The 19,065-nt window shown below is 57.9% G+C and overlaps 2 protein-coding genes across 2 annotated transcripts; both read left to right on the plus strand.

The window, feature by feature from the left end:
• Positions 1-3,273: 3,273 nt before the first annotated feature.
• Positions 3,274-7,618, plus strand: LOC117880622 (tight junction-associated protein 1-like). Its single transcript, XM_034776947.1, has 4 exons — positions 3,274-3,642; positions 4,677-4,743; positions 5,407-5,514; positions 6,332-7,618. Exons 1-4 carry the CDS (start codon positions 3,332-3,334, stop codon positions 7,250-7,252), a joined length of 1,407 nt encoding a protein of 468 aa, XP_034632838.1. The 5' UTR covers positions 3,274-3,331; the 3' UTR covers positions 7,253-7,618.
• An 861-nt stretch (positions 7,619-8,479) lies between these two features.
• Positions 8,480-18,862, plus strand: NAALADL1 (N-acetylated alpha-linked acidic dipeptidase like 1; the record flags this gene model as incomplete). Its single annotated transcript, XM_034776746.1, is given in 17 exon segments — positions 8,480-8,925; positions 9,318-9,490; positions 9,938-10,056; positions 11,304-11,426; positions 12,070-12,259; positions 12,960-13,053; positions 14,536-14,617; positions 14,619-14,641; positions 15,420-15,505; positions 15,932-16,051; positions 16,242-16,327; positions 16,601-16,664; positions 17,270-17,337; positions 17,427-17,518; positions 17,994-18,084; positions 18,503-18,584; positions 18,686-18,862. Coding segments are annotated over 17 exon segments (1,894 nt in total), but the record flags the coding sequence as incomplete, so codon positions are not given.
• Between the last annotated feature and the right edge of the window lie 203 nt (positions 18,863-19,065).

Consider the following 19,065-nt stretch of genomic DNA (forward strand, 5'->3'; position numbering starts at 1 on the left):
GTGGATGGAGGGGCGGATCGACCGCTTCTCCTCCTCCTCCTCCTCCTCGGCTGCATCTTCTACCACCGCAGTCTCCTGGTCCTCTGAAGCCAGCCTGGAGAAGGAGGCCTTCTTGGTGGGCGGCCCCATGTCCCAGCCCCAACATTCCCAGTCATGTGTGGACATCTCCAGAGAAGCCAGGGCCTTGCGCCGGGGAAGGGAGGGGACTGCCAGCTACAAGGCTGAGGAGCCCGTCTCCTTCCCCAGGCTGAAGAAGGGGCATAGCCAGAGCGTGGACCGGCTGTCCCAGCAGCGGGGTCCCCGGGAGGCCCAGTCCCCACCTCCTGCCCAGGCCGGTGGGGAGAGCCGGCTCTACAAAGCCAGCAGCCTGGAGAGGAGCTTGGTCTTTAATGAGCAGACCGAGATCTTGGCCCCACGGCTGCACAAAAGGGCAGGGGCCCCGGCACCCAGCAAAGGCATCCTCAAGAATGGGGCTGTTGCCAAGGGCGACGGGCTGCGCAAGGCCAAGTCCATTGAGACTTTCCCTGTGCGGGAAGGCGAGAGGGAGCCCCGGGGCCTGCCGCCCCCCAGGGCTGAGGAGGAGCTGGAGCTGCTGCCGGAGCTGGGGGTTACCAAGAAGCACCACAGCATGGACCAGATGAAACTAGTAGAGGAGAAGCTGAAGTTCTCTGAGTTCCTCAACGAGATCACCAGGCAGGTCATGAGCCCCTCCATCCTCAGCTCCTTGGGCTGGAAGCCACCAGAGGCTGCCAGTGCCGGCAAGGGCTCTGGCACCGACAGCTCTGAGTCCAAGAGCTCCGGCAGCAAAGGCAGCTCCCAGGGGTCCCTGGCTGAGAGCCGGGAGGGCCAGTGCCAGCAGGAGAGGGGCCCCCACGGCAGGAAGAGAGGCCCCCGGGGGGATCACACCAACCCAGCTCCCTCCAGGCACATGGACAATGTCAGCAGCCTGGAGCTGGGCGTGGCCCCCCAGACCAGGCCAGGCGGTGAGGAGCAGAGGAAGCCTGGGGAAGGCAGGCCGGGCCACGGGGAGGAGACCGAGGGCCATGAGCAGCCATCTGCCCCCAGGAAGGTGGAGAAGGAGCGGGGCAGCCCCCCCAAGGAGCCCTGGGGCAAGGAGCAGCCAGAAGGGACAACACAACAAGGCGGGGCCCACTGCAAGGTAGGTGGCAGTAGTGTAGTCCCTTTAGCACTACGGCCCCACCCAAATCCCTTCCTGACCTGCCCCCATCCCCTGAGCCTTACAGCCCCAACAGATCCCCCCCCACCCTCCCCCGCCCCCCCACCCCCCACCACACCCCCCCCCCCCCCCCTCCTGGGTCACTCGGGCTCTGCAGCCTCAACAGATTCTCCCCCCGACTCCTCCCGGGCCCTGCAGCCCCAACAGATCCCCCCGACCCCTCCTGGGTCACTCGAGCCCTGCAGCCCCAACAGACTGCCACCCGCCCCCCGGCCAACTCCTCCCGGGCCCTGCAGCCCCAACAGATTTCTGCCCCACCCCCCACCAACCTCCTTCAGGTCATCTGGACCCTGCAGCACCAACAGGTTATCCCCCCCAACCAGAATTACCCACACCCTGCGGCCCCAAACAGATTCCCCCAACCTCCCCAGGGTTATACTGCAGCCCCAACCAGGTCCTCCCAAAACCCCATCCCATCCCCCCATCCCCTGCACCCACCCGTGCCTGCAGCCCCAACCCCACTTCCTACCCCAGAAACACTTAGATCCTGTGCCCCCCATTTCCTCCCAACCCTCCCCTTCAATCACCCAGCTAACTGCAGCCCCAACCCTCCCCCCCTCCGAACCATCAGCACCGTCCAGACAAAGGGCCAGATACAATTCACTCTGCAGCCTGTCACCTCCTCCCAGGGAGCAGGGGGTCTATCTCCAGCTCTGGCAGGGGAGTGGGGTCTAGTGGGTAGAGCAGGGGGCTGGGAGTCAGGACGCCTGGATTCTATTCCCAACTCTCTGTACGACCTTGGGGATAAGTCCCTTCCCCGCTGTGTGCCTCAGTTTCCCTCTGTGTTCAAGGGAGCTATATAGACTCACCCACTCTGAGATCTTGTGCTGGGCATTGGTGGCGTTTTACAAAGACTTGAGTTGTTGCTGAAGTCTGTCTCCGTCTGTCTATCTAGGAGCTGCAGCTGCAGGCAGCCGACACGGAGCCAGCTAAGTGAGTATTGACCACATGCCACATACCTTGGAGCCTCCAGTCAAGATGCATGTTCCATTTAAGCTGTGTGTAAGGGACAGGAGGTCACTGTCCCGCTCTGCTCAGCATGGGCGAGGCCTCAGCTGGGTGTTGTGTCCAGGCTGGGCCCCGCACCATATGAAAGAGGTGAACAAACTGGAGAGAGTCTGGAGGAGAACAACAAAAACGATCCGAGGTTTAGAAAGCCTGACCCGTTGGGCACGTTCAGTCTAGAGAAGAGATGGCTGATGGGGGACCTGAGAAGAGCCTTCAATATGTGAATGGCTTGTACAGTGAAGCCGGAGATCAGTTGTTCTGCAGCACACAAAGGAACCAGCTTCACTTGCAGCAAGGGAGATTTATATTAGACGTTAGGACAAACATTCTAACAGTTAACACGGGAACAGGTTACCTAGAGAGATGGAGGAATTGCCATGATTGGAGGGTTTTGGAGGGTTTTGAGAACAAGTTGGACAAACATCTGTCAGGGATGCTCTGGGTTTACTTGGCCCTGCCTCAGTGCAGGGCACTGGAATAGATCTCTCTCGAGGTCCCTTCCAGCCCTACACTTCTGATTCTATGCCCAGTTCCTACATACCCCATCCTTGTCCCTGTCCCTGTCTTGGAAAGACCAAAGGCAGCTTGAAGCCTCCTTTATACCCATACCTTAGTGTCAGGACAGTTTCAGGGTTGCTCAACCTCTGACTTGCAGCTAGAGCACAGTGCACTCTGGCCATCGGCCGAAGCTGCCTCCTGCGACAGCAGAGAACAGCCAGAGCGCAGCGCGCTCCAACCGCATCCCTGATCCGTCTCCCACAGCCCCGGGGGGTTGGGGGCACAGATCAGCCAAAGCACAGCGCGCTCCAACCACATCGCTGATCCACCTCCCATGGCCCCGGGGGCAGAGAACAGCCAGAGCACAGAGCCACAACCCCTCTGCTGAAAACAGGACCAGTGCAGGGCCCTTATGCCAGCTACTCTCCAGCTATAGGGAGGAATCCCAGGGGGCAGTCTCCACCCCCCAGTGTACAAAGGGGCCTTAGTGCCCCAGAGGTGTGAGGGGGACTGCGCTTGAATACATGGGGATGGGTGTGCTCTAAGAGCCCCCTGCATCCTTGGAGTGGCTCTGCAGGGGGAGCGCCGATGGAGGGCTGTAGGCAGAGGGGGGCATGCAGCTCAAAGATCCAACAGAGGAGCAGGCCAGCAGTTCTGGCCCAGATGGATCCTGGTCCTAGCTCCAGTCACTCCAGCCAGGTCCAGGTCTCTGGCATGACAAGACCTCTGGGGCTCAGATTCCCCACTGCCAGTGCTCTCTGTGACCCCAGGTTGCCCAGAGACCATGGCGTGGAGCAGGTGGAAGGAGCAGGTGCAGGGGCCAAGTCTGGCCCTGCTGGGCAGCAGGATCTGCAGCAGACCTGGGAAGAGCTGGAGTTGCTGAAGGAGAAGTTCAGCAGGTAAGGGATGCAGAAGACTGGCCTTTGGGTGGGTGGGGCCTCCTCACAACCACTCCCCCAGGAGGTGGAGTCTGTTACAGCCTTACCCCCTTGTGGGTTGAGTCTGCTCTCATAGCCACACTCACCAGGAGGCAGAGTCTAGTATAGCCCTTCACCCCTTGGGGGCAGAGCCTGCTCTCCAGTTCACTCGCTTGGTGGTTGAGTCTGTTATAGCCCCACCCCTCTTGGAGGCATCAAGTCTATTCTCACAACACTACCTCCTTGGAGACAGGACCCTTCCCCGCATGCACAACTAACCTGTGGGACTCCCCGCTGTAGGTACAAAGAGCTCTGATTGGTGGAGCTGGGTTACCAGTAGCATCTCCTGCCATTGCACAGCTCTGAGTCCCTCCCTCACTTCTCCCTGAGGTTCAAGTTTCTTGTCACCCTAGGCCCTTCTGGGCACTGTCCAACCCACGTGGCATGGCTCCCCTTGGCCTCCGCTACACTGCCAGCAACACAGGAGCCTGTAAGAGACCAGCCCCCATTAACGATAATTATGTCTATACTGAGAGAAGGTAGAGATTGGGAATGTATCCCACTGCCTCCACCAATCACACACTGAGTCACATGGGTTCTTAGTTTGTATGCTTCTCTGTCGGGCACTCGGCAAAACAGGGTCCCGAGATCGATCTTGCAAGCTAAGCAGAATTATGTCTCACTAATACTTGGACGGGAAACCTCCAAAGAAAATTCACAGTCCTGCAGAGGATGCGGTGGGGATTCAGTATAGGGTGCTTTCCCCTCACAATCAGCACTGACCCCATAACCCAGCACAGTGCCACCCAAAGTGGGCTGCATCTTAATGCTGGGCAAGAGATCATTATATAAACAGTTCCCATGCCCTCCCCCCCAGAGGCGGCTACATCTTAGCACCGGACGAGGGATCCCTGTATGAACAGCCCCCACACGCCTTCTCAGCACCAGGTGAAAGATCCCTGCATCTGTAGGGAGGTTTTCAAGACAGTCTCAATCTCTTGTCTGTTTCCCCCCAGGCTGCAGGAGGACTATTCCAACACCCAACGCACCAACCAGCTGCTGGAGGAGAAACTTCACCTCATTGTAAGGGCAGCTTCATTGCTGGCAGGGAGCAGTCCCAGATTTGGGCTTACAGACCCCCACATTGAAAGGGAGCAACCCCATGGTCAGATCCATGAACCCTGGAGACTCAGCTGCCCAGAGAGGGAACAACCCATTACCTCATTCAATGTAGGCTGTTACACTGCGCCCATCACCGTGGTATTTGAGCCTCTAACAGCGGCTCTATCCATATATTAAGTGCACCATGTAGCTACACTCCCGAGGGACGTGGGGGTCTGATTTTTCCACCCCACAATCTTTCCCATAGTTCTGATGAGACATGAAACCAAATCTCTCTCCCCTGCCCCCCGCCAGGGTATTCAGCTGCCCTGACAATTTGCACAGAGGTTTGGATATTAACCCGAGTATCCCAGCCAAATCCAAAACCACTTCATGGGCCTAAATTGCTCCCTGCCTGGCAGTTTCAATCAGAAACAGGATCATCCCACATGTCATATCTTCAAATGCTGTCCAACATTGTTGTGCAGATGTTAAACAGCCCCCATATCCCACCCCAGAGGTGGCTGCATCTCAGCGCTGGGGGACCAGGAGTCCCGACTCCCAGCCTCCAAGCACTAGGCCATTCTTCCCCTGACCATCTAGTCTTGCTGTCCTGAGCCCTTTGCTGTCTCCCTCCCCCTGCAGGCTCAGAGCATGGCAGCTGAGAAACAAACCCTGAACCAGCACATTACTGAGCTGCTCGAGAGGCTTATTAGTGCCCAGAACACCATCTGCACGCTGGAGAGACTCAACGTGAGCTCAGGGGTGGGGGAGGCGGGTGGCCTGGGGAGCACAGACTGGGGGAGCACGGGGAGGGTTCCTGGCAGTGGGGGTGGCGTGTGGGCTATGGGGGGGGGGGGCAGGCAGAAGTGCTGCTGGGAAGGAGTGGGAAATGCTTCCATCTGTGGAGTCAAAAATCCAGTACCAAGGAAAAGTTGCTAGATTCCGGAGCCAGTGGCAGCCTCGCATTTTTAGACCCAAACAGGTGAGGAATTAGTGCCGTGTATCCCTGGAAAGCTGGGCCTCAGCTTTCTAACAGCGCAGAGAGACCACGTCTAACCCCCACGATGTCAGAGATACGGAGCCTCAATCTGCCCCAGCCCCAGCACTTTGCAACCCTTTCAAACGGCTCTGGCCTCAGGGAAATAAGCTCAAAGGTAATCAGAATCATATGACTGGGGGGTCCAATAGCTTGACAACCCTCAGGGCTACACATAAAGGCCCTATGCTGCTGGAAAGATAAAAATCCCAGCTTTCCATCAGGGCAAGTCTTGCATTATTAGCTTGAAGACTTGAGGAGATACTGCACCTTAAACAGCGATGGCTGCAAGCGTTAGCAGTTTTTGAGGCTGCTAAACTAACACCAGAGTTCCAGAGGGTAATCAGACTGACGGGATTGATAAATCCAATTTGTAGAGCTCGAAACAAATGCCTGACACCACTGAAAAGCTGAGGGTACAAACCGTTCAGATATAGCACTCGCGGTTAAGGAGATATCGGGCTTTAAACCACCGCTGGTCCCAGCCACACTGGGCTGGTGTGAGTGACATCCCCTCCCCCGTCCCCGCAGATCTCGACGCTGCTGTCAGAATCAGCGGGGAAGCACCGTCACATGGAGAAGGCCAGTTCCGCCGACAGCCTCTACTCCCTGCACATCTCTGACGTGGCGCCCCCTCCCGCCTTCATGGACAGTGCCTCCGATACCCACACCACCACCCCCAGCCAGTCTGACTCGGCCACAGAGGCCAACAAGCCGGACTGCAGCTCTGAGTCAGACACAGCCATGCCCAACGGAGACAGGACTCCGGTGCCCAACTACCACAGCCTCCCATCCCCGGGGCAGCTGGAAAGCCATGGGAAAACCACGGCCTTCACGCCGTGGAAGCAGCAGTGCCCTGGAGAGCTGCTGGAGCACGTCAACTCGACAGAAAGTGAGTGCAGTGCGGAGGAAGGGGCCCAGGTCCATGCCCTCCCCATGCCACACTTCCTCTACCTGAGGCAGGAGGCGCTGGTGGCTCCCTCAGTGCCCACCGTGCCGCCCACTGATGCCCTGCGCCCTCCGTCCCCGCAGGGCCTGCTGCTCGGTGGGCGGCTGGAGCTAGTGCCGGTGCCAGAGCTCAGCAGCACCGACAGCTCCGATGGGGATGAGGCCTGGAGCCAGGGCCTAGGGGAGAAGGAGCCAGGGGTGTCTCTGGATTACCAGTCAGCTCAGAAGATCCTGGACAGCCTGCTGAGGCAGCACCAACACCTGGAGAAGGAGCCGGCGAAGGCGAGTGGAGGGGGCTATCAGGACAGGAGCGAGATGGGCCAGGCCAAGGGGCACCAGCGCCGGATTCGCTACTACTGGGACTTCCAGAGTCCGGGCAAGGAGCAGCCCCTGCTGCATCAGCCCCAGCATGGAGGAGGGTCCCTTCCCCGGGCCAAGGGCGAGAAGGTGTTGCAAAGGGAGCAGGAGTGTGGGGATGGGGTGATGGACTCCACGCTGCTGTAAGGGGACCCATAGGCAGATGAGACCCCTGCCCCACAGCCACTTCACTGTCTACCTCCTGCTGCCCCCTACCACTTCACTGTCTACCCCCTCACCACGGCAAGGAGCCCAGGGGATCAGGGGTGCCCCACTGAGCATAGGGAACTGTAGTCTGGGTTTGCTACAGACTGCCTGGGGGACAGACAGAACCAGAGAGGGGGTGGGGGGGACACATTGACCCAGAGAGATCTGTGGGGAGAGGACAGACAGACAGGCCAGAGAAATGAGAGGAAACAGCTAGAGATAGATACCCAGAGGGATGGGTTGGGGGATGGACAGACAGAACCAGAAATGGTGGGGGAAGGGGATGGGGACAGACCCAAATAGAAAGGAGGGGGACACAGACAGAGGAAAGTAGGCGGGATCCCACAGTAGGGGGGCCAGAAGCATCAATCCTGGGCTGACCCCTCTAGCTCCACCCCACCCTGCTGCTCTCCCCACCAGCCCCACCTGTATACATTTGCATTTACCTTGCTAACTGTGATCTGATCCGCCCCCACCTCCCCAAACCCCTGTACACAGGCGCCTGGACTGAGTCGCCAGCATGACCCGACCCCTTTTAATTAAAATTTCAGACATCGACGTTAAAGGAATAAACTCCTCAGGCCAACAGGTGTTTGATTTCAGCCTGCGGAGCTGGGCCAGCACATGCGGAAGAGTCACCCGGTGCTGAGATGAAGCCGTCTTCGGGGTGGGACACGGGGCTGTTTATAGAAAGATTCCCTCAACTACTGCTGAGATGCAGGTTCTATCCCCAGCTCTGGGAAGGGTGTGGAGTCTAGTGGGTTAGGGTGGGAGGCTGGGAGCCAGGATGCCTGGGTTCCATTTGTCCATCTGAAAGAGGAGATCTATCTATCTGCCAGTCTCCCTGCTCTAACCATCAAATGTCTCTCTTCCCAGAGCCAGGGACAGAACTAAGGAGTCCTGCCCCAACTCCCTGCTCTAGCCAATATAATCCACTTCTTCCCCAGGGCCACATATAGGACCCAGAGTCCTGACTCCCAGCACACACCCCCAACCTGAACCCACAAGACCCCACACCCTTCTCAGAGCTGAGTCTAGAACCCAGGAGTCCTGTCTTCTCTTGGGAAGCTCTCACCCCCACCAATGCCCTTCCTAATGGGGGTGGGGAATGGAACCACCAACCACCCTTCCATCTGTTTCCTGATTCCCCTTTATGGGTCATCGGTTTTATGGCCCTGTTCCTGGTGTCCAAAGGGCATCCCTTAGTGCCATGAATTGGGGGTATTGCATGGGGAGGGAGATAAGGCGGCTAGGTGGATCTGGGAGCTAATGAGTAACCCCATGAGCCCTGGTGACAGGATCAGAGGCGTTAGCTGATCCAGAGGGCCCCATCTGCTGCTATAAAGGGCCCACTACACCCACCTCACCCCCAGGAAGAGGCTGGAGCCCATGACAGGCTGTGGGATGAGCTGGCTGAAGATCCTAGGGGCCGTGATTGTGGGGGCCCTGCTGCTGACGGTCGGAATTCTGTTGGGCCACTTTGCCATCCCCAAAGGGGGGAATGGCTCGGGAACGCCCAGCTGGGTGCAGACCATGGGCCGGGATCTGAATGAATCCCTGCTGCAGAGCTTCATGGATCAGGTGGAGAGCGAGAAGATCCGGGAGAATCTGAAGTAAGGAGGGGAGGAGAGATGGAAAAGCCCCATTGAATTCACCCACATTCAGGAGATCCAGGACTCCTGGGCTGTGCAAGGCAGGATCATCCCTTAGAGCCTATTCCCCCCCAGGGATACAGGATCATCCCCTACAATCCATCCCCCCTGCCCCCGGGGACAGGATAGCCTCCTCTCAACCTGTGGCCAGATTGGAACCAGTGCCCCTATCAAGGGAGAGGACCTGTATCCCTAGCTTGTAGCCCCAGTTCTGGGAGAGGAGTGGTGTTTAGTGGTTACAACGGGAGTGGGAGGAGGAGTTGGAAGCCAGGACTTCTGGGTTCTATCCCCCACCAGAACCTGCAGTCCTCAGGGAGCTGTGATCTCAGGCACTCCCCTGTACCCCTCACCAGAGCCCTGGCCTCCCAGCCCCACATGGCTACAACTAAGGGGGATGAGGAGCTCGTAAAGCTGCTGCTGAGGCGCTGGCAGGACCCACAGATCGGTCTGGACAGCACCAGCGAGGATGTGTACGGCGCGTTCCTGTCCTTCCCTGACCCACAGAGACCCAACAGCGTGGCCGTGGGTGTGTGTGGGCAAGTGAGGGCTGGGTCTGCGTGTGCAGGGCACAGGGCTGTAGTGGAGGATCAGGGTACTGGAGGGGGGGCTGGAAGGGGTGGTGGAAGAAGGGCAGGGGGAACTGGGAGATAGGGCAAATGGGTGCAGGGGCGAGGGGGACACTGGGGCAGCTGGGCACAGAGGCTTGTGGGGTGCTAGATAGGCCCTGAGACAGCTGGGGCTAGAGAACGGACAGGCAGCAGGGACTGGGGCAGGTCTAAGGGGGAGAATGGGGCAGGGGACAGGCCAGGGGGTGGAATTAAGGCAGCTGAGGACAGGGAGCTGGAGGGACGGGATTGGGAACAGACAAGGGCAGAGGGGAGCAGGGAGAGATGAGGCAGATGGGGGCAAAGGTCAGAATGGGATGTCCCACAGCAGGCACCCCACAGCTGACGAGATCTGCCTCCACCCCCAGTGGAGAACAGCAGCCAGATCTTCACAACCCGGCGCAGCGAGAAGAACGTGACAGCAGACCAGGCCCATGCAGATGTGGTTCAGCCGTACGCTGCCTACGCACCCCCTGGGAACCCCAGGGTATGGAGCAGGGCTGGGTATAATCCCTCGTGACCGCCTTGTGGCCTCAGTTCAGACCCTCCCCCTGCACCCAGGGGCTGTCAACGAGTTATCTTATCTCCTCTCCCAGTCAGGACCATGTCCCTTCTTTTATGAGCCCATCAAGGCTGCTCGGGGATCTCTGTCCCCAGGGTGACATGCCAACCACTGTGTATCTATGGAGACAGACAATCCCCCGCCCTGCCCAGGTCCTCATGTATCCACAAACAGCTGTCACCGAGCCAACAGCCACTTATCCAAAGCCAGCCACACAGGTTGTCACTCCACATCTCTCCAGACAAACAGCCACCCAGACATGTCGCCCTGTCAACAGCCATGTGTCCAAAGAGACGGTCACCCCAAATGTCACCACAAGACAGCCACGTATCCCCAGAGACAAACAGCGAGCACCACACGTCATCCTGCCAACAGCCTCTATCCCCAAATACAAACAGCCACTCAGACAGGTCGCCTTGCCAATAGCCACATGTCCATGGAGATAGTCACCCCAAATGTCACCACAAGACAGCCACGTATTCCGAGACAAACAGCAAGCATCACACAGGTTGTCACTCCAACAGGTGGGGTATCCTGAATGGCTGCCCTCAGGCTGTGGTGGCAACAGCCGTGTATCCCAAGACAGACAGCTACCCCCCACATCCCCATGCTGATGACCACATGGCCACGGAGCCAGGAAGACATATTGCCATGCCAACAGCCACGCAATCCCAGAGATAAACAGCAAGCACCACATGTCATTCTGGCAACAGACACATATCTACAGACAAACAGCCACCCAGACAGGTCCCCTTGCCAACAGCCATGTGTCCAAAGAGACAGTCACCCCAAATGTCACCACAAGACAGCCACGTATCCCCAGAGACAAACAGCAAGCACCACACATCATCTTGCCAACAGCCACGTACCCCCAGAGATAAACAGCCACCCCCACATCTCGTCATGCCAACAACCACATATCCTGAGGGATAAACACCCCTAACACATTGCTGTGCCAACAGATACGTATTCCTGGAGACAAACAGCCTCCCCTTGGCCCCCATCACCAAGCTGACAGCCATGTACCCATGGAGACAAATGGCTGCTCTCACATCAAGGATCCAAGTGGGCCCTGTCCCCATGGCAACTTTATTTCCCCATCCCGTCCCAGCAGCCCCTCTGATCCTCTCTCCCCCAGCGCCCTGGGGTTGACCCCTTTCTTCTCCCCTCAGGGGAGGCTGATCTATGCCAACCAGGGCAAGCGCAGTGATTACCAGGAGCTGTTCAACATGAGCATCAACCTGAATGGCACCATCGCCATCACCCGCTACGGGGGGGTCGGCCGTGCCGACAAGGTGAGGGGTACTCAGGGCCTACTGGCCCCAGACACCAGGCTTCCCCCTCATGTGGCACTGGAGAGGGGGCCTCTGGGCTCCTTTCCCCATCCCTTCCCCCTCATCCAGTTGCTCCCTCTCTGCCCCCCCATCCTAATCACCCCCCATCCTTTGTCCCTTGTTTCTCATCCATCACCTCTCTCCCTGCCCCCCATCCCATCATCCCCTCCCCATTCCTCCAATCCCTTTCCCCCCAACATCTGACCGAAGGCCCCTTCCTCCCAAGTCCAATCACCCGTTCCCACTCCCCCAGTTCCATCAGCCCATGCATTTCCTGCCCAAGGCTTGTCCCGCCAAAGCCTGGTCAGCCGCAGACGGGGCACTGCACAGATCCAGGGGTGGGGGATGGCAGAAGAGTGGCCCACCTCAAGGTGGGGGGCTGGATGGAACAGTCATGGAATGCCATTGCTGCACCCCAGGAGGGTGGGGGCAGGGGAAGGCCAGCTAGAAGAGGGGGAACAGAGGCAGGAATAAGAGAACTGCTCACCACACATATTCCACTGGGACACAGTGTATGTGGGGGACATTTTGGCTGCCCTTCCCGCTCTCCCTTGCAATGGTGGTGATGGTGGAGTGGATAATCTGACTGACCCTAACTCTCTAGGCAGTGAACGGGGCAGAGTTTGGTGTGGCTGGTGTGGTGGTGTATACAGACCCTGCGGATATCAATGATGGGCGGGCATCCGAGGAGGAGACCTACCCCAACTCCTGGTACATGCCCCCCTCCGGTGTGGAGCGGGGCTCTTACAACGGGTACTTCGGGGACCTACTCACGCCCTACTATCCTGCCAAAGGTAACATGCCTGGGCAGGGCAGGGCAGGGCGGGACTGGCTTTGACCCACAATGCCTCTTGCTGTTCCCTTCCATGAAGAAGAGGGGCATCTGTCCCAACCCCCTGCTGATGAGGCCAAGAGCCTCCTTGAATTCATCCCCCCACCCCTGCTCTCATTCATCCAGATGACACCCCATCCTCTGCCCCCCGCTGTATCCTGTAGCGGGGAGTTCTGCAGATTAACCAAATCCATGTGGGGAATTGCTGCCCTGGAGTGCCCCCTATTCCCTGGACTATAGGAGCCCACCTGGCCTCTAGGAGCCCACCTGGCCTCCTCCACCCCATTCACCTGAAATCCTCTCCTTTCCCCACCATCTGCACAGAACCCGAAAGTCTTGTCTCCTAGTTCTGTGGCTCTAACCACGAGACACCACTCCCCTTCCAGCGCCAGGAATAGAACCCTGGAGTACTGACTCCCAGCCCCCTCTGCTCTAACCACTAGACTCCATTCCTCTCTCAGAGCTGGGATAGAACCCAGGAGTTCTGACTCCCCAAGCCCTCTGGTTCTCCTTGTGTGGAATCATCATCTGGGGTATGTTCCCCAGATCCAAGTCTGGATTGCCCACCATCTTTGCAGCAAATGACCCCCCCATCCCAAACAGGGCACTGGGGGGAGGGGGAAAATGAGCCCCCTTCTGATTCACCTGCCTCTCCCCCATAGAATTCACCTACAGAATCAAGGAGTCAGAGATCCAGGGGATCCCGCCGATCCCAACCCAGCCAATTGGTTTTGAAGACGCCCAGACGCTAATCTGGTGGGTGACTAATTCAATGGAGCTAGGGCAAAGGAGCTGTGAAATCTGGGGGCTGAACCCACCCCACAATGCATTTCAGTGCCCTACTACCCATTAGACTCACAATCATATCCCTTGGCCCTGGCATTGTCCTGTAGCAGGACATAGCTGGTGAGAATGTCTGCTGGCTGGTGCACTGGACTGGGACTCAAGACCCTTGGGTTCTATTCCCGGCTCTGCCACCAGCTTTCTGGGTGACCTTGGACAAGACACTTCCCCCTCTTTCTGCCTCAGTTTCCCCATCTCTAGAATAGAGATAATGGCATTGACTGAAAAGCACTAGATAAGAGCTAGGGAATATTACTAACTAATCATGGAATAGTTTGAAAGGGGGATACACATGTGCACCATCACCTTTAGCCACTAGGTGGCGACAACAGCTCAGGCCCCAAGTCAAATTGTTAAAAACCCAATCATTATTAAATGGAGGGAAAGAGCTCAAAAAAATTAAATGCAGCCAGACCACCGCCTCTCCCCGTCCGATTCTGGCATTGATACACCACTGAGGTCAGGAAATTCACCGGAACTGAATTACTTCCATCATCAGCAATTTGGGGCAAGGACCCCAACCCAGAGGCGGCTGCATCTCAGTAGTGGGACAGAATCCCTGTATACCTGGGGCGTCTGGGCACTACCACAATAAGATCATACCTAACCCCCAAGGCAACGGGAAATGCCTCATTCTCTCACAGTCCGACTACACCATTGTACACCCACTGTATTGTACATGCCATGGCCGCTCCATAGAGGGCCATGTAGATTTTATGAGAAGTGGATTGACCAGCCTAATAGCACATATTTCATACAACACAGTTAGGTTTAGAATGGAATGTATATATGAAGAGGGTGAGGTTCAATGGGGAGAGCAGGAGGATCTGGAAGTCAGCACTCTGGGTTCTCTTTCCAGCTCCGGGGGAGAGTGGGGGTCTAGTAGGGGTCAGAACAGCAGACCTGAGAGCCACGGTTAGACTGTGGTGGAGGATAGGCTGGGAGTAAGGATTCCTGGGTCTGTCCCCAGATCTGGGAGGGGCATAGGGCCCAGTGCGTTGGGGGAGAGGGGGCTGGGAGTCAGGATTCCTGGGTTCTTTTCCCAGGTCTGACTCCCTGCATGCCCCTTGGACCACTAATTTCTCCACCTTGTGCCTCGATTTCTCCATCTATAAAATAAAGGCACTCACCATGCATCTCCTGGGGAGTGTGGGGGTCCCCAGTGTTTGAGCTGTTCATGGGTGTAAAGCACTTGGAGTGTCCCAGGGGAAAGATGCAGCAGAGTAAACACAGGAATGTTATTAACAGGAGTGGGAATGCAGCCTTCGTGGCCAGGGCAGAGCTGCTGAGGAGACTGACAGAGGAGGCTTGGTGGTTTTGTGGGGACAGCAAAAGAGGTTTGGAGAGGGGCAGAGACTCTAATAACCCCATATATCTCTGGCTCTATGTTTTCAGTAACCTGTCTGGCCCTAAGGCACCCGCATCCTGGCAGGGCTCTCTGGGCTGCTCCTACCATGTGGGGCCAGGATTCCGCACGGGGGGGGCTGTTTCCCAACACCAGGTATGGATGGATACATCTGGTCCAGGATTGCATCCCACCCCCACAGCTCCCACCAAAAGTCACCTGGGAATTTTGACTTCCCCCTCCTTCTCCAACACTCCCTGTGCTGATCCAGCCCCCTGGACCCTGCACTCCCTAGTGGTGTCTTCCCAGCAGACACAGAGAAGTTAGATCAAACCATACGGTCCTCTTGCTGGGAGGCAACACTATTTTAGGTCTCAGGAGTCAGAACAAGAACCCAAACTCAGAGAGAGACAAAGCAGGCTGCTCCTAAAGCCCAGAGGCACAGTTCACCCACCTTACTTCAGGCTGGCTTTCTGCAGACTGAGTGCTGCTAGGCCCAGATCCACGCTTCACTACTGAGCCCCTGCCTGCAAGCAGGACGAGAAAAATCCCTGTGAATTTAAAGTGATCACAATCTGAACAGGTTTCAAGACACCACATCAAGACCCTAGCTGACCTCAAATCCCCTCTTCTCCACTCCCCTTACACTGACCCCAACTTCCTCCTGCACCAGCTCCCTTCTTCAGACCCCCCCCCCAACTGCACCAACTCGCCCCAGACCCCACTGCATTAATACCAGTTTCCCCTCCCTGACCCCCACTGCAATGACCCTGACCCCCAACCTTCCCTAGGCTCCTCCCATGCTGGCCCCAATTCCCCCATCCCCTGTTCTCCTCTCCAGCCCCCATCATGTCAACCCCTAACTGCAATGACCCTGACACACACATCCCAACCCCCACTAGGCTGACCCCAGCTCCTCCTGCTCTCCCCACAGCGACGTCCAGGTAAACGTTCACAACCAGCGAGTCATCAAGAACTCCTCCAATGTGATGGGGTTCATCCGGGGCAGCGAGGAACCTGGTGAGTGTCCCCCCCAGAACAACCACCAAGCACCCCCACACCTACCACTACTCCCATTCCCCCAGCCCCCTCTCCCCCACCCCACAAGCCAGGAGTGTCCCCCACCCTGCCCCATTCACCATACTGGGATCCACCTCTCTCCACGCCCATTCCCCCAACCTCTCATTCTCTCCCCCTCTCCATGCCCTGGAGCACCCCTCAGTGGGCTCCTCTTCCCCCCATGCCCAAGAGTGCTCCCCAGTGACCCTCAGCCCCACCTTATTGAGCTCCCTACCCCATTCCAACACTGCTCCTTTACCATCTGGGCTCACGGGCAGCAAGCTCCCCACACCACACTCCATCCCAAGCAGACCTCCCCACCCCCGTGCACTCCCTCCCACACCCCGATCAGCAGCAGAGCTCCGTCTCTCTCCTCGCCCCCCCCAGACAGGTACGTCCTCTATGGCAATCACCGGGACAGCTGGGTGCATGGAGCCATCGACCCGAGCAGTGGGACAGCTGTCATGCTGGAGATCACCCGCGTGCTGGGCAAGATGCTGAAAGAAGGTATGAGGGTTTGGGGGGTGCACTGGGGTGCAACTATCCCCAGTGCACAGCTAGAGAAACTGAGGCACATAGTGGACTTGCCCTTGAGGTCAGCCAGCACATCAGTGGCAGAACCCAGGAGTCCTGACTCTCAGAACCGCCCTGCTCTAACCACTACGTCTGAATCTCCAGGGTGTGTGTTTCTCCACAGGGAAGTGGCGCCCCAGAAGGTCCATTATTTTTGGCAGCTGGGGGGCTGAGGAGTTCGGTCTGATCGGCTCCACCGAGTACACGGAGGTAAAAACCCAAGAGAGAGGGGGATTGACGGCGGCTCCCCTTTGGAGGGAATAAGATGGGAGGGTGGGTGGACATGGCTGCTGCCCCCTGCTCCATCCAAGCACCCAGGTATGTGCTGAATGTACTGTAGCTGATCGGGATAGTTACAATGGGACTGTCACTCTTGGGAACCCTCCTCTCTGCACCAGACCCATGGGCCCAGCCAGCCCGGATCAGACCCATGCAGCTCACCCGATCCCATTGCACTAACCACTGGGCCTCTCCCTTGCCTAGGAATTCTACAGCAAACTGCGGGAGCGGAGTGTGGCTTATATCAACGTGGACATCTCCGTCTTTGGTGAGCGTCCGTTTGTCCTGCCTGCCCTCCTCCGCTCTTGCTGCACCATCCCCATCTCTGCTTTGTGTAGAAGGGCCGCGACACTAGGCTCAGGCGGGCTTGGGTGTTTGTGGGGAGGAAGGAATGAAAGGGAGCGTGCGTGCAAGAGTGCATGTGCAATCAGACGGGCACAAGTGCAAGAGCCTGCATGCAACTGAATACGTGTCCGAGAGGGTGTGCAAGAGTACACTTGCTAGAGGGTGCAACTGAACAGCCATCAAAGGGAGAGCATGTGCGCAACTGCCACGTGCAAATGAGAGCACATGTGCAAGAGCGTGCAGTTGGACATGTGGCCACAAGCATGCGACAATGCAAGTGCAAGAGCATGCAATCAGTCGGTGCCAGCATAAACAAACGAGAGCTAGGAGCACGCACTAGTGCAAGTGTGCAAAGGTGCTCACAAGAGGGCACTCTCCCCCCAAACGTCAGCGGGTGGCCGAGAGTGCAGGGGATGCCCGTCTGGCTGTGCTGCAGGTCAGCTGGTGCCCCAGAGCCCTGGGGATCCGTGGGTCGCCCTGTATGATCCGGCATAGTCCCTAACATTGCCTCCCCCGTGCTTTCCACAGCCAACGCCACCCTGAGAGCCCAGGGGACGCCGCCTGCCCAGAGCGTCATCTTTGCAGCTGCCAAGCAGGTACCGGGGTGGACCTGTGGTGGGGGAGGTGCGTGTGTCCATCCCCTCTCCCACTGCAGGGGAGTCTGACTCATGTGCGCCTCTTCTAGGTCCAAACCCCAGCCAGCTCCTCCGTGTCCGTCTATGACAACTGGAGAAACCACTTCAACCGCATCAGCCCCAGCTACGGCGTCATCCCCAAGTGAGTCCCCAAGTCAGTGGGAGCCACCACCCAGGCCCCCCCACTCCAAGGGTGGATTATAGGGAGTGGGAGGGACAGGAAAGGGGCCAAGATCTTCTCCTCCCCACCTCCTTCTGTGGCTCAGATTGAAGAGAAAGCTTCATTGTTGGGGGAGTAGCAGATGTGGAGGGGACACTGGGCTGGATGGGCCCCCTGTTCTGATCCACAGCGGCGGATACTGGGCTAAACAGGCCCATTGGTCTGATCTGGGGTGGCAGAGAGGGAGAATACCAGGAGCCTGGGCAACTCTGAACCATGACCCCAGCCACAGAACAAACCAAAGAACAGGGGCTTGGGGATCTGTCCCTGTAGGCAGGGGCCACATCAGCACAGCAGGAGATGGCAAACTCTGCTCTCCACACAGGGATGTTTCCCATTCCTGCCCCTCCCCCCTGCCTGGCCCTGACTCACTCACCCCTCTCCATCCCCCGTACAGCTTAGGGTCCCTGGGTGCCGGGAGCGACTATGCCTCCTTCATCCATTACCTGGGTATCACCTCCATGGACATCGCCTACACCTATGACAGGGTAAGGACACCTGCCGTTCTGGGATGAGCCTGCCTGAGCCACCCCCTCCCAACAGACACGGCCTCAATCCCAGATCCCTGCCCACACGGGGCATTTATTGGGCGCTGGAAAAGAGGCAGGGGGAACGCAGCACTGGGCTATCTTGCTGCTACCCTATGCTCAGTAGGGGGCGCTCTCCCCTCAGTCAGTGCTGACCCCTGTGCTGTGTCTGGGGGGCACTGTATTGCAGGGAGTAGAGTGGGGGGCTCAGTAGGGGGCGCTGTCCCTCACAGTGCTGACCCCAGTGTGAGGCTAGGGAGCAGGGCAGGTGAGTCAAGGGGAGGGTTTGCTGGGGGATCTCAGCTCACTAGGGGAAAGAGGGGGCCTTGGGATCTGTACCTCTTTTGTTTTCAGCTGCTTTGCCCCTTCCCTGCCTTAGAACAAGACATCTGCTCGGATCTACCCTGCCTACCACACGGCCTTCGATACCTTCGACTATGCTGACAGGTTCATCGACCCAGGTAAAGGGGCGTGGCATTCACCCTGGGCAGGCATGGGAGCCAAGGTATGGCGGGGGGAGGTTTAGGATGCATCTAATCCCTTTATCCCCATTTGGCCACAGGGTTCACCAGCCATCAGGCTGTGGCCCGGACGGCCGGCAATGTGCTGCTGCGGCTGGCCGACAGCCTCGTCCTCCCCCTCAACGTGAGCGACTACGGAGAGAAGCTGGATGAGCTATACAGCGCAGCCGCCCAGGGGGACTTCCTGGACAAACTCAATGCCAACAATCTCTCTCTCGGTGCGCGCGGGACTCCTAGGTGCTATCCCCAACAATCTCTCTCTCGCTGCGGGCGGGACTCCTAGGTGCTATCCCCAACAATCTCTCTCTCGGTGCGCGCGGGCGGGACTCCTGGGTGCTATCCCCAACAATCTCTCTCTCGGTGCGGGCGGGACTCCTAGGTGCTATCCCCAACAATCTCTCTCTCGCTGCGGGCGGGCGGG

The sequence above is a fragment of the Trachemys scripta genome, chromosome 7 (assembly GCF_013100865.1).
Source record: "Trachemys scripta elegans isolate TJP31775 chromosome 7, CAS_Tse_1.0, whole genome shotgun sequence".
In the NCBI taxonomy this organism is placed as follows: Eukaryota; Metazoa; Chordata; order Testudines; family Emydidae; genus Trachemys; species Trachemys scripta.

Bases quoted from the DNA above. Each gene is read 5' to 3' on its own strand.
- LOC117880622 (XM_034776947.1), top strand. From the start codon at position 3,332: ATGGAGGGCTGTAGGCAGAGGGGGGCATGCAGCTCAAAGATCCAACAG. The intron at 4,744-5,406 runs GTAAGGGCAGCT...CTCCCCCTGCAG, and splicing joins AGGAGAAACTTCACCTCATT to GCTCAGAGCATGGCAGCTGA. The intron at 5,515-6,331 runs GTGAGCTCAGGG...CCGTCCCCGCAG, and splicing joins GCACGCTGGAGAGACTCAAC to ATCTCGACGCTGCTGTCAGA.